Source organism: Saimiri boliviensis, chromosome 19 (assembly GCF_048565385.1).
Source record: "Saimiri boliviensis isolate mSaiBol1 chromosome 19, mSaiBol1.pri, whole genome shotgun sequence".
Classification (NCBI taxonomy): domain Eukaryota; kingdom Metazoa; phylum Chordata; class Mammalia; order Primates; family Cebidae; genus Saimiri; species Saimiri boliviensis.
In genome coordinates this window covers 18,829,193-18,843,206 of record NC_133467.1, presented here as the reverse complement: position 1 = coordinate 18,843,206, position 14,014 = coordinate 18,829,193, and the positions used below count along the sequence as shown (strand labels likewise).

General features: G+C 44.4%; 1 protein-coding gene and 1 long non-coding RNA gene across 17 annotated transcripts in view; one reads left to right on the top strand and one right to left on the bottom strand.

The window, feature by feature from the left end:
- Window positions 1-14,014, bottom strand: part of TNR (tenascin R) — a 416,610-nt gene that overhangs the window by 31,692 nt on the left and 370,904 nt on the right. For all 5 annotated transcript variants that reach the window (XM_074390181.1, XM_010336100.2, XM_074390179.1 and 2 more), the window contains 7 exons: window positions 13,167-13,436; window positions 11,859-11,978; window positions 10,816-10,962; window positions 7,443-7,562; window positions 4,153-4,296; window positions 3,363-3,493; window positions 2,193-2,325 (listed from right to left, as the gene is read on the bottom strand). In XM_074390181.1, coding sequence (XP_074246282.1) covers window positions 2,193-2,325; window positions 3,363-3,493; window positions 4,153-4,296; window positions 7,443-7,562; window positions 10,816-10,962; window positions 11,859-11,978; window positions 13,167-13,436 — 1,065 coding nt within the window. The remainder of the gene's footprint in view (window positions 1-2,192; window positions 2,326-3,362; window positions 3,494-4,152; window positions 4,297-7,442; window positions 7,563-10,815; window positions 10,963-11,858; window positions 11,979-13,166; window positions 13,437-14,014) is intronic.
- Window positions 1-14,014, top strand: part of LOC104650938 (uncharacterized) — a 224,068-nt gene that overhangs the window by 128,925 nt on the left and 81,129 nt on the right. The gene's annotated exons all lie outside the window — the stretch shown is intronic.

Below are 14,014 nucleotides of genomic sequence, written 5' to 3'. Positions count from 1 at the left end.
CCCAGGTGGGTCTGGAGCAAGACACTGCTGTAAGATGCCACAGAGACTTCAGGCACATTGTCATATTGCTCACAACTGCTAGCTGTGGCATCACCAGGGTGGGAATTAAAAGCCCATACTACACAGAGCAAACACTGAAACCCATGCATTTTGGGTATAAAATGACTAATTTAGACTAATAAATATGCAAATTGGGAGCTCGGTTTAAGTGTCTGTCATCTGTGTCCTTTTAATAGAAAAGAAATTCTTAATTCAATGGAAAGCTCCAACCCGTGGGTCTTAAAGTGGTGGCGTGCAAAAGAGGACCATGGAAGCCTCTTTAATTAACCTGTGAATGTGCAGGGAAGGGCTTAACAAGAAGAAGGTAACACCTTCGTTTTGAGATCAGACACCTTTGAAAGAGCACGGAGGGGAGCATAATTGACTCCAGCCCCATAAAAGAAATTAAGCGTCTTCTAAGTTCCACTTGGTAAAGATACATCTTGGATTCATGTCTTGTTTGTGTGCCCAAGGTTTATTTTTATGTTTTTAATTAAAACATTTGTTTTTCTGATTAATGTGCTCCTTAAAGATACTTAGTGAAGTATTGAAAAGTGTAAAAAGAATAAGGGAGAAGAGGACTCGTTCACAATCTCAACACTCTATAGAACCACTGGGACATCCTGTCATATCTGATCAGTGACTTTCTTTGTCATTTAGAACGAGTGCAGTGGGGGAGACACCTGATGAGGCTGGAGGACTTTCTCTAACCTCTCTGGGGATGGAGGACAAGGCTCTGGGGCACAGACAGAAATCCAGTCATTCTGGTGCTCTGAGATGGCAAGCAGAATGTGGTTGAGTATAAGGGATGTGCTCAGGTTTGCCTCGAATGTATGCAAACCCACACTCCCACAGTGTGGGGCAGGGAGAGAATTCAAAGTCTGGGCTGAGGAACCTCACATTACAGACTGTAGAGCGGCACAGTGGGAGGGGTAGAAATGTAAATAGCACAAACCCCAGAGGTGAACCATCTGGGGTCAAATTCCAGCTCCCCCTCTTAAGAACTATGGGATCTTGGGTGAGTTACCTCACCTCTCTGTGGCCCAGTTTCCTCATTTGTGAAACAGAGATGACAGTACATACCATGTAGGCTGTTGTGAAGATTACAGTAGATAATACATGTAATGCAGAAACAGTGCTTGGCAAATAACTCCTGAAAGTCAGATACTAGGTTATTTCCTGTGATAGATATTAGGACTTTTTGTTTAATAATTTAACAGCATTTTTCAGATATCTTTTGCTGACTTAAGGAGGGAAGGCAGCAGGAACAGCTGCATTTAGCAGTAGAAGACCTGGGTTCAAGTTCTAACCCAGATATTTACTAGCCATGTGAGTCTTTGGTTTTGATCTATCTTGGCTTCATCTGTGAAATGGGGATTATAAGGCCTTCCTGACTGGTTGTTACAAGAACTGAGTGAGACCACAGGAATGCAGTAGAGCTTTGTGTATGGAGAAGAGCTGCGGGTTTAATGTTGTGAATGTTTACTATGTCTGCTTTTACTAAATAAGTCTCTGATGACAGGTAGCAAAGGAAGGAGGAAGAGAAGGATGAACTTTGCTGGAAAAACACTTGCAGAAAATCTGAACTGGAAGGAACCTGATGTCTTTTTATTTTTATTTATTTGTTGGAGACGGCGTCTTGCTTTTTCACCCAGGCTGGAGTGCAGTGGCACTATCTTGGCTCACTGCAACCTGTGTCTCTGGGGTTCAAGTGATTCTCCTGCCTCAGCCTCCTGAGTAGCTGGGATTATAGGGATATGCCACCACACCCAACTAATTTTTGTATTTTTAGTAGAGACAGGATTTTACCATGTTGGCCAGGCTGGTCTCAAACTCCTGACCTCAGATGATCCGCCAGCCTTGGCCTCCTGAAGTGCTGGGATTACAGGCATGAGCCACCGCGCCCAGCCAGAACTCGATGTTTTTACTTGGTGCATTTAGTTGGTCTGGGTGAACCAGGAATTTGTGCTGCTGGTTTCTGTGGTTGCCTTGTTAGTGAGAGGTTTCCTGGCAGGGACTTGGAAAGGGGGAAGGAAGGAGGAGGCAATTGAGCTTTTTAAATAAGCTGCTCCCAGGGCAAATCTCAGCAGAAGCTGCTGAGGATCTAAACCTCCGGAAGTAGAGAAGGCATCAAAGTGGCCATGCTCCCTCACCTGTGGTGAAGGTGGTGGAGGTGATGCTGCTCCACGCGGTGTCCTGTGCTGCCTGCAGGAGCACCATGTAGTCTGTGTTCTCCAGCAGGCCCTCCAGTCGAATCCAGGTGTCTTCTGCATCCACAATCAGCTCCTGTATGATGAGCCAAAGGAAGGGTGGTGGAAGGGAGCAACTGGCTTGCAATTTGGGAAAGTAGGGAAGGGAAATTCTAGGGCCATTTAGGTCACTATTGCAGTGGCCAAATCCTATGGCCAGCTAGGTCACTATTGCAGTGGCCAAATCCTATGGCCAGCTAGGTCACTATTGCTGTGGCCATTGTCATCCTCTCCATCCCACAGTAAGGAGATAACTGCAGCACCAATAAGCAGAGAGGAGAGCTCTCATGTGAAATCAGGGCAGCTCCTATCTCAGGAATGCACATTGGGATAAATTTAGACACCTGGATTATTGAATCTAGAAGTTTTCAGATTGCACTGGGCTTGCTTGAGAGCAGAGAAAGAGCCAAGGAAGTGAGATCTAAGGCCTCCTGATTTCTATAAAGCAGACCAACTCTGTTGAAATGTATTGTTTTTGGTTTCTGCATATGGAAACCTTTAAAGAAGTTCCTTTGCTAACAACTTGAAAGTCTGTGTTCTGGATGAACTGTTTCAACTGATGAAATAAAACAAAAATTTGTTGTTTCTTTACTACAGGCTACACAGATATCGCCTTTGTAATGCTTATCAAGAGGCATAAAAGCCTACTGAATTTGGTATCCAGCTCATGTTTGCTCAGCCCTGTTGGTGAAAAATTATTCCAATATCATGTACTTGGGAGTTTCCAATGTGCTTTGTGTCATTGTATTGGAAGCACCAGCACAACCCAGTGAAGTTGCAGGGTTAGAGACCCTCATTAGCTGGAGAAGAAAGCAAGCCTTGAAGAGGTTTAGCCCTTTGCCTCAATTTACGCAGAGTAATAGCAGAGCTAGAACTATCATCAAAATCTTCTGGCTTGCAGACTAGGGCTTTTTCCTCAACAGCAGGCTGTGTATCCTTGATGGGAAGCTGATTAGTTCCCGGTGGATTGCTTCCTTCCCCCTCCCTCCATTGCCCCCTGGTCACTCCACTAGTCAGTTTCCACACAGCCTCACTTGGGAGAAATGGTCTTTTCCCTTTCCAGCAAAATCTCACCTTGCGGCTTCCATCAGAAGATTTGTAGGTCAAGACATAATTTTCAATCTCTGCCCTGGGAGGCTGCCAGGAGATCAGGGCACTTTGTGTGGTGACTTCACTGGCTGTCAAGTTTGCCGGAGGGTCCAGGACTGCAAAGAGGAGAAAGTGCCAGGGCGTGCCTGCCTCTCCAGCTCCTGCCCCTGCTTGATTTCAGGCATGGGTATCTATTTGCCCACCACTTTTGTCTCAGGGTTGCTCACATGCTGACCCTCATTCTGGCTTGGACAGGACCATAAAGGGTACTCTTGGGTCAGAAGATAATCATTCAGTGCCACAATCAGTCTTGCAGCTACTTCCCCTTCCCTCACAGGGCCTCTAGGTTTGGGTGTGGCATCTTCCAAACTGACCCTCTATCCTGAGACCCTGATGTCTGTAGGTTCACTTGTGAACTTATAATGTTCCACATGCGACCATTGTCTGCTTCCTACTCAGTAGCTCTCTCCTAGATATCTAGCCTTTTAATATCCATGAGACTTGGTTGGGGCAGATACATTCTGAGTACAGACCTCACTTGGACTGGTTCTTCTGCTGTCACCCAGGGTGAGAGCAGGAAACAGTGTCTGCTAGCCAAAAGTTGCAGCTCAGTTTCATTGAATTTGGGCTGTAGTCAGTTCAAATAAGAACAGCTCATAGCTGCCCTGTCCAAAGCCTGTAGGTGATAATCTAGTCCACCACAAGAAAACTGATCATTTTTAGAATCCACAAAAGTCCCCAGGGATATGGGGGATGTAGATGACCATGTACTCACGAGTAGAAAAGTTGGTGCTGATGGTGCCACTGGTGAGAGGCCCGTTGGTGGCATACATGGTGGCGGTATAGTGGGTACTAGGAAGCAGGTCAACAAGCTGGAATTCCTCACTGACTCCATCAACCAGGATGGTCTCTCCAGCAACTGAAATCAGATGAATATGAATAAGGGTTGAATAAGGCTACTCAGTTTAGGAAAGATCTACCAAATCCAAAGGCATTTCACATGGATTTACTAATAGAGAATTTTGGAAAAGTTTTTTAGAGGTTATCTAGCTTGGTGTGTTATTCCATGCAAGGATTCCCCACACATCGCTTTTTGCATCTTAATTGAAAAAAAGTGTTCTACGTACAGGTCAAATTCTCTATAACCTCTATTTGGGTCTCTGGAGTTATAAAGGATAAATCTAATCTTTTGTCTACATGACCCCTTCCTCTCCACCGCCCTTTCTAATCAAGTTCTCTCTCCACTAGACTGAGAAAATTCGGCCCCCACTTCCCATCACATTTATGTGACAATTCTAAAACCTTCACAATCCTGTCTGCTTTTCTTTGAACAAATAACAGTTTATCAATGTCCCTGGTAAAGTGTAAAACTCGGAGAACTGAGAACAATAATTGTGAGGTACTGACCAATGAAATAAACAGGGGCAGTCTGTGCTCATGCCATTTATATGAATTCGGTAGGTTTTGGGAATGCCACATGATACTGTTGTCATATGCCAAAATTATTGCTAATCAAAGCCCTTCTTTGTACCACTCCCCCTACCCCCCAATCCAATTTTGTTAGTTGATTTTTTTTGTGCCCATGGGCAGAACTTTGCATTTATTTCTATTGCATTTTGCCTTATTGATTGCATTTTGGGCCACTGTTTTAGTTTATTCAAATATTTTTGAGCTTGGATTCTATTGATCACAATATTGTTTTATACACAAATTTGGTAAGCATGTCTTCTCTGAATTCATTCAAGCTGTTGATAAAACTGTTCATTAGTTCAGGCCAACTCCTCTGTTGGAAAATTAGAATACTTTGAAATTATTTAGTATTTAACAAACTTTGCTAGGCACATTTTCATATTAGGTAGGGCCTTGAGGTTTCAAGTTTATTGTGGTCTAAAGGCACAGAAACAAGTTAAAATTCGAACTAACACTTAATGCTTTGGAAGAACATATGTAAGGACGTTATCTTTTTAAGGTCCCCCTTTGCACATCATGCCATTGATCAATGCTCCAGCCATATGAAACTGTGGCAGTTCTTTAGACTCCTCACACTCCCACATCTCTGCAAATGCAGTCTGCTCTTCTTGAAATTCCCTTTCTTCTCCTCTTCTTCTTTCACTTTATCTAAGACTTTTCTTTGTTTCCCTCCACACCTTGACCCCAATCATAGTAGCCCAATGGACATGACCCATGGTGTTCTGTGCCTGCCTTTAGCATACACTGCTCACATCAAGTTGTAGCTATTTACTTCTCTGCAACATCATTAGAAGTGAGTTCCATAAAGATAAGAACTCAGTTATTGTTTCTGAATCCTTATAGCCTTATAGAGTGTATGGCACATGGGAGGGCATCAAAAGTATTTGTTGAATGAATGGAAGTTTGTTGCTACGGTGGAGCTGTGTGTTTGGTGTCTGTGAGCATGTGTGTCTGACTGCCTTTAGGGAAGCTTTGACAGAGATAGGGCTGAAACCAAGACTTTGAAGGATGGGTTTTCTAGGCAGACAAGTGGGGGAATTGCCTGGTGAAAAAAACAGCATATATAAATGCATGGAGGCTTGAGAAAGCATGGTGATAGTTAAAAAATGGAGGATCATAGTACGCAAGGAGGGATGGCAGGAATTGAGATGGATTGTGCATGCACACAGAGGGGTTAGGACATACCCATAGCAATGATATCCATTCTTCATGGAGGGTCATTCAGTCAGCTATAGTGCTAGCTAACTCCAAATAGGACCTTTCATGTATTTTTCCATGTTAACATTAACCAAGGACTAATGGGTAAATGGGGTTTTCTAATGCCTTGCTGAAATACAAATATACTAGCGGATTTGCCAGTGAAAGCAAAGACATAAAGTAGTTTTGATGAGACTTATTCTTGCTCAGCGAGCCTGTGCTGGTATATCACTAATTCCTTTTCCAAGTTGTTTAATAGTCCGTTGTAGTTTTCACTTTTCCAAGCTTTGACAATGAATTTACTTCTTTGCCGCTTACAGAATTGGCTTTCTCTGCCATTTTTGAAAACAAAGACAGCTGCCTGCCTTCTGTCTTCCGGTATCTTTGTTCTCTGGATTCCTGAATGTAACCCAAAACAATGAATGTGATCATGTGTTTGGTGTAGGAAGTGAAATAATTTCCCTAAGCCTAGAGACTTGGAGGACTCAACACTGTTTTGCTTGGGACTTCTCTGTTCGGTTCAGCTTCAGATGGTGTAAGGTGAACAAGCATGATGCAGAAGACAGTGAAATTCAAGATTTTGTGTTGGTGAAACCTGCTGTGCTAGATATGAGTAGAAAAGACAGAGAAAACTGAAGAGTTTAGTAGTCCTGAATCTTTTGTCACCTGTGATCATGTATTATCTGTTCCAAGCTTGGTAGTCCCATATCTTAAGCGTTTTTCTTGCTCTGTAAATATTTAGAAAAGCCTGCTTTCTTGTTTGTTGCCTTTTGGGGGCAAATCTTAGCTCCATTCTGAGTTTCATCGTCCTAGTGCTATTGCTCTGTTTTTGTACTTGCCTTTGGTTAATTGCCTTTCTTGCACTTTTCAGATTCAGCTTTCTCAGTTCCTAGATTTGATACAGTTTGCAGAGTTTAGGGATATCTTTTTTTTTTTTTTTTTTTTTTTTTTGAGATGGAGTCTTGCTGCAACTCCTGGGCTGGAGTGCAATGGTGCAATCTCAGATCACTGCAACCTCTACTTCCTAGGTTCAAGCGATTCTCCTGCCTCAGCCTCCTGGGTAGTTGGGACTACAGGTGTGCACCACCACGCCTGGCTATTTTTGTATTTTTAGTACAGATGAGCTTTCGACATGGTGGCCAGGCTGGTCTTGAACTCCTTACCTCAAGTGATCCACTCACCTCAGCCTCCCAAAGTGCTGGGATTACAGGCATGAGCCACTGTGCCTGGCCTAAAGTTTGGGGCTATCTCAAGGGCTTCATAGTATACCTGAAGCAGAAACATTTCTAATCTGTCCTTCAGATTGATAAAATGTTTTGTGTATGCACATCATACTGGTCTGCAGCCCCAATTCCCACCATTCCCACTTGCCTGATCTGCAGGCCTGCAGACACCCACCTGTGAAGTGTGTGAGGACAATGACGTAGTTCTCCACCTCACCCACTGGCGCCTTCCACTGCAGCAGGGCTTCTGTCGGAGTGATGTTGGTAGCAATCAGATCCACAGGGTTGTCCATGGCTGAAACAGAATCGATTATCAGTTAAAGGTAAGAGGAGCTGCCGGGTGGAAGTGTAGGGAATGATCTCAGAAGTTCCACTCATGGTGCACGACTGCTGCTGCACTGTACAAAACAATGAAGTGAGCAAAAACCTCTTCCCTTTCTCCTCTTCTGGTTCCATCAGCCTCTTCCATTTCTCCCTTCCTCCCACCTCTCAAGTATCCAGTTCTCCCTCAACTGCCCCCAGCTCTTCCTTTTAATTAATTCATTAACTTCTTATGTACACAGTACTGTGCCAGGTACTACAAAGGACTTCAAGGTATGGCTGGAATGGGTTTTCAACGTTTGAATCTAGATGTAGCAACCAAGAACACATGGCAGTTGTTAAAATTTTGTAGTTAATGAGATAATCATACTTCCCAGGCTATTTGCACTTTTATAACTGCTAGGGTGTGCCTCGTGGAAAGATCTCTGTTGAGGAGCTTCAGGAAGTGTGGTGGGAACTCCATAGGGTCAGGAGTATCCCTAGGACAGAGAATATAGAAGGTCCATCCATGGAATATCTACATGGGGTCAGTCAGGTTGCCTCAAAAGGCAAATCTGATTATTGGATGATTGTTTCACTGCTCACAAGTCTCATTCAGGACTGAGTCCTGGGTATTCTTTTTGTTGCATTAAGAGTCAAGAGGATTCTTCCAGGCTTAGGGAGGTGAAGAAGGCCTGTTGGGGGAATAGAGTGTGTGCTTGTCATGGGATCAATCTTTCTAGTCTTACTTTCCCATGCTCTAAGCCTTTGCTTTATTACTGTGCTTCTGTTCCATCAGGTTAGAATTTATTACAAGTGGATTTTTTTTTTGTATTTTTCTTTTTTTTTTTCTGAGACAGTCTCGCTCTTTCACCAGACTGGACTGCAGTGGCGCGATCTCGGCTCACTGCAGCCTCCACCTCCCGGGTTCAAGCAATTCTCCTGTCTCAGCCTCCCAGGTAGCTGGGACTACAGGCATGTGCCACCATGCCAGCTAATTTTTCTGTTTTCTTTAGTAGAGATGGAGTTTCACCATGTTGGCCAGGATGGTCTCGATCTCTTGACCTCATGATCCGCCAGCCTTGGCCTCCCAAAGTGCTGGGATTTCAGGAATGAGCCACCGCGCCCAGCCACAAATGGATGTTATTAAAACAGTTTGTGTATCAGCTCAACCTGAGTAAGCATCATGCAATTTACTTTTGAGAACCAAGACCTGCTGTTGATCTGGCCCTATTCTTTAATTGAAATTGTTCTTTTCACTTGCCTACGTCCTTTATCACAAAGAAACAACCAGGAAAATATTTTCATACTGTGAAAATGTGGATTGTATCCATAATCTGTGTGTTCAAAGAGTTTTTGAAATGTAGCCCTTATGACACTACACTGGGCTTGATCTCTCTGAGACATGCATGATGCCATGAGACAAACATGACACCCTGCAGGAGTACTCACTTCCAAAAGTTGTAAGATCATAGACCTCAAGGTAAAACGACGACAAACAAACAGCAGTAAAATAAGACATTCTGGGGCAATCTAGTTACTGGAAGTTGGCAAAATAGTTCTGCCTAGACTTGAAGGAGGGCAGTTTGGATAGGCACACCATTTGAGTTAGTGAACCAACTATCTGCTTTAGAGATACTAGCTGCTCATGACCAAGAATCCAAGGAATTTTTTTTCTTCTGAGAGACAAGGTCTTGCTCTGTCACTTAGGTTGGTGTGCAGTGCCATGATCATGGCTCACTCCAGCCTTGGACTCCTGGGTTCAAGCGATCCTCCTGCCTCAGCCTCCCTAGTAGCTGAGACTCTATGCCCTGCTAAAGAAATGAGTTTTTGACTAAAGCTGCTGCTCTCTTTTATCTTGGCGTTAGGGGCTCTTGAAATACGCTTTATTGTCCTCAATGGGAAGAAGGCTAATTTCTTTAATATGAATTTCTAGGTTCAGAAAGGTGGGATGGAGGCTTCTTTTTGTTTGGATCCCACTTCTGGTCAACACTTGTTGATATTTTAGTGGTCACAGGTAATTTAATAGATAGAGCAGGACTGAATGGCTGAGTTGTCTGTACTTATAAGCCTGGAAGGAGACTAGGAAAGACAGGAATATCCAGCACTGTCTTTAGAAGAATAATTTTTGTGTTTTTGAAGGAATATTTCTTGACCCATTGCTTTAGAGATGCTATTTCTGAGCTTCTAAGGACATCTACAAAAGCATTGAGGAACTCCAAAGTATATTTCCCTCATTTGAGAAATACCATTCTCCAGGGAATTAAGCAACCATAGAAAATCCAGGTGTTCTCCTGATAAGGCAAGCTGGATGTTTTCCCATGTGCTGTGAGAATGATGGCTTAACTAGGAGGTTTGGTCTGGGGCTTGGGAAGAGAAAACTTTGGCAGTGCCTGCTAGTGAGTTCTACAGAAAATCTTTGGAAGTTCTGCATGGTATACTTGCTGAGGGGCCAGAGGCGGAGGATTAGTGGCGCTACCAAAGGAGCCTTCTCCTCAGGCCCATCGCATGGGCTTGTTTTCAAGAGGGAGGTCATGGGACTTGGACTACCCTTCCCCACCTTCCTATATTGCAAGCCAGACTCTCCCTTGCACCTCCCTTCCTCTAGTCGTTATGCAGGAGCTGATGGAGCATGCAGAAGACGTCTGGATCTGACTGGGGGGCCTGTCAGAGACATGAGCTGCACAGTGCTCCTGCAGGAAGCCCAGGATGCCCATGGAGCCACATCCCCTCCACTGCTTTCGTCCCGGGTGAGGGAGTTACAGCCACTTTGGTGCCTTCTTTCTCCCTGGAGCACGAAGCAAGAGCAAATGCAGCTTCTTGGTGGTTTCTGGCCATATCTGATGATGAATTTCATGACCCCAATTTCATTACTGGAATAACAACCCTTTTCTTCTTTGAGGTGAAGTTTCCTTATCCGAGTATTTTCCAAAGTCAGATGAATGATTCAGGTGTCTGTTTTAGATTTCACTTCCACCACATGTCTTTGAAAGGGCACTATTTATGGTGGACGTTCCATGAATATACCTAACCTAAACCAGCAAGACTTCTAGAGGGTGACTTTCTAAATTTTTAGTATTAGGAATGTCAGGGGAAGAGAAATTGCAAATTGCCCTGCACAACACAGTAAGTGGGAGGAATACCCTGAAATGGAGCCTCACCCTTCAGAACTTTTTTATGAGCCCTAACAACTTCACCTAGGTCCTCAGCCAGGGTCTTGACTTGACACAGCAGGGAGACATGCCTACCTGTGTGCACGAGAGTGCAGATGCGCTCACTTTCCTCCCTGCCCCGCACACTGTTGAGGCTGATTTCATATTCGGTAGCTGGGTACAGTCTGGTGATGGTGAATTCTGTCACAGTGTTGGGCACCACTGAGCTGTCTAGTCGTCCCACTGGAGAAGAGCAGAATCTATAGTTAAAAGTTCAGCAGACCTCTCATTCACGCAGCCCCTGGAACAGTCTATGTGAATGAAGCACAGATGGGTGTGGGGCTCAGCACTCAGTGGGGAGGGACGATAAATGGTTCATGCTGGAAATGCTGGAGTGTGAAGAGGCCTTGTACACTGGTCTTACTCCTTTACTTTCTGGGCTCCTTGGAGCAAAGAAAAATGAGCTACCTATTAAGTGGTTTCCTAACAAGCTGGTTTTCTCTAAGACAATGATATTAAGGCAGTGTAGACGGCACTGATGCAAGGAGCAGTCCACACAGTCCAGAGACAGTGTAGCCTAGAGAGCTGTCTGTGTCCTCACTGGAAGTGACTGTGCCTTCTGCTTCCTTAACAATGCCACATGTACCAGCAAGAACTGGCAGGATGCAGGTGAGGTCTGGGCCAATTTCCTCTGACTCATAACTTGGCTGGAATGGCTGAAATGGGACCACATCACTGTGGTTCCCTCCAGGGCTCCATCTGGCTTTGCTGGGTATTCAGCCATTCCTCTGGATCCTCATCTTAAACTTCATTCTCATAGAACAGTTCATGTGACCCTTGCTCTTGGCAGATTCTTCTAGGGCTCTTTGTTTCTCATGACACTGCCTAGATAATGGTGACCAGTTAACTCTGCTAGTGAAAGGCCTGCTTTCTGGGTGAATATAATCAAGCTTTTCTCAAGAGGCATTGGTGAGTGCAAGGTTTCTTGGCTGCTCACCAGCCCACTCTCATTCTGATGGAGCATGCCACAGAGAGGAGGAAAAATATAGGCAGGAGTGGATGTTCTATGGGATATGGTACTTCTCCCATAATCTTCACCCAAATCCTAGTATCTTTGAGAAATCAAATAACATTGTTACCTTGGGTGGGTCGATATGATACTCGGTAGTAATCAAAAGATGCAACAGGAGGGCTCCAGGAGACCATCACTGAGTCCTTGGTCACATTGCTAATTGTGATATCTTTGGGGGGATCAATTCCTACAAGGACCCAGTGGTTGTGGGAAAAAGACAGAAAGCACAGTGTGAAAAAGAAATTCTCATCCCTGGTTTTATGTTGACCAAAAGCCAATGTTGTCCCAAAGGCAGACAAGATCTTTCTGTGTAACAGGATATCCTTTAAACCATGGTCAGGCTGATGTTTCACTTGCAACTTTGTAGGTATGGCCAAAGCTGTGTTAATGGAGATCATTTTAACAACAAGAAGCCAAGTTGGCAAGCTCTGTGTACCTGTTACCTATCTCCAGGCCGAAGAGGAACTGTTTTCTTTAAAGTTCGTATGTTTTGTTTTGAACTGGGAGAAATACAGACATTTCCTCTGGGATAGCTTTTTAAAGACAAACCCAGTTTTGCCTGTATCTCTTATTTTTAGCAGCCACCTTTGGTTTTAGTTTTGAAAACTGCCTATTGACTGTATAGCAGTTTCAGAGCCCAAGTCCAGAACAAATCCGTTTTCCTAAATTGTTTTTCATTTATGCTATGGATTTTTTTTGACTGCTACGGGATCACAGAGTTGATCAGTTGAGTGTTTAATCTACTTGTCCAATTTGTGAATTCTTGTTAGTAAGTAGGAAACGACCCAAACATACATGCCTTCACCCACATGCACCTCATATTTGAAACTAACTGTATTTGGGAATAATGAGCTGGGACTGATCCAGTTCATCTCAGAGTACCTGTGTTTTCTAAGCAAAATATGAATCAATCCCATTCTTTGAATGCCAGGTCACTACCTGATTGCACGCTAGTCCCATGTGAGACTAAGGAAGCATCAGTTGTACCAGTGACCCTTCTGGGCAGTCAAGAGATGGCTTTCCAGAATAGAAACGGGTGTCTCTTCACTGTAGAGGGAGTCCTCCTGGAGACTAGCTTTCTTCAGTGTTTTTTTTTCTCTAGGCTGGTAGTGGGAGGTCTTTTGGACAAATGCAGTCAAGCTTTGACCTCCTCAAGACATGGACTCTGTCCCACCTTCCAAATGGGAGCTTCTCATCTAATGCATCTTCTGTAGCACTAGAGGGAGTAGCTATTTCAGAACACCTCATGGACTTTCTTTAGCCAAAGAGGCAGTCCCCTACTCCTTGGGTCTTTGTCTTTTAAAATTTCATTGTTGTGTCAAAGGCTACTGTGAGAACCCCTTTCAGCACCTGCTGCCAAGTCCTCCAGCCTCACCTGTGGTGATGGAGCCCACAATGGGCTCAGAGGTCACTGTGCCATGGACAGCCACAAGGTTCACAATATACTCTGTGGCTGGCTGCAGGCCCATCAGGACAGCATGCCTCTTGGTGGCATCCAGGGAAACCTCTGTCATCTCTTCCTCCTCATCCCTGGGGCTGTAGTTCAGAATGAGTCTGTCTGCTGGGGGAGATGGGTCACTCCAGGTGATGTTCACACTGGAGGAGGTCACGTGAGAAAAGTGCAGATGCGATATGGGACGGAAGCCTGCAAAGAGGAGATGGATGATCCTGAAACATGTGAGGAGATGGGCCACTGGGCTAGAAGAACTTCTGGGATAAAGGGATCTGCCCTCCTTGCTAATAAGGGCTACACGTTCACCCGCTGACCCAGAGATTCCACCTCCTCACTCTCCAGTCCTGTTCACTCCACTTTTTACAATCCAAATATGAGAAAATGGATTCTGTTAAAATCAGAAATACCTCCGTGAGTTAATCATAATACTGACCCAGGATTGAAGGCCTATATCCCGGAAGGAATTTAACATGATCCCACAGATCCTCTGAATTCCCACTGATTTACTGCAGCAGGGAAAGATGGACAGAATGAACTACTATGTCAAGGCCACAGAACAATCAGACAGTTTTCAGGCAGGTAGCACTGCTCTCACCTCTCCGCTTTACTTCCAAGCCTTCCCTCTTGCTGTGCTTCTTGGTTTTGCCTCTATACTTTTCTACCCAGCTCTTTTTTCTCCAAAAGAAATGGAACATTGGGAGAGTGAGTTGCCTGGATGAATTTCTCACACTAAGATCTACTGATCCCTGAACCTGGCTTGGATTTCTGCT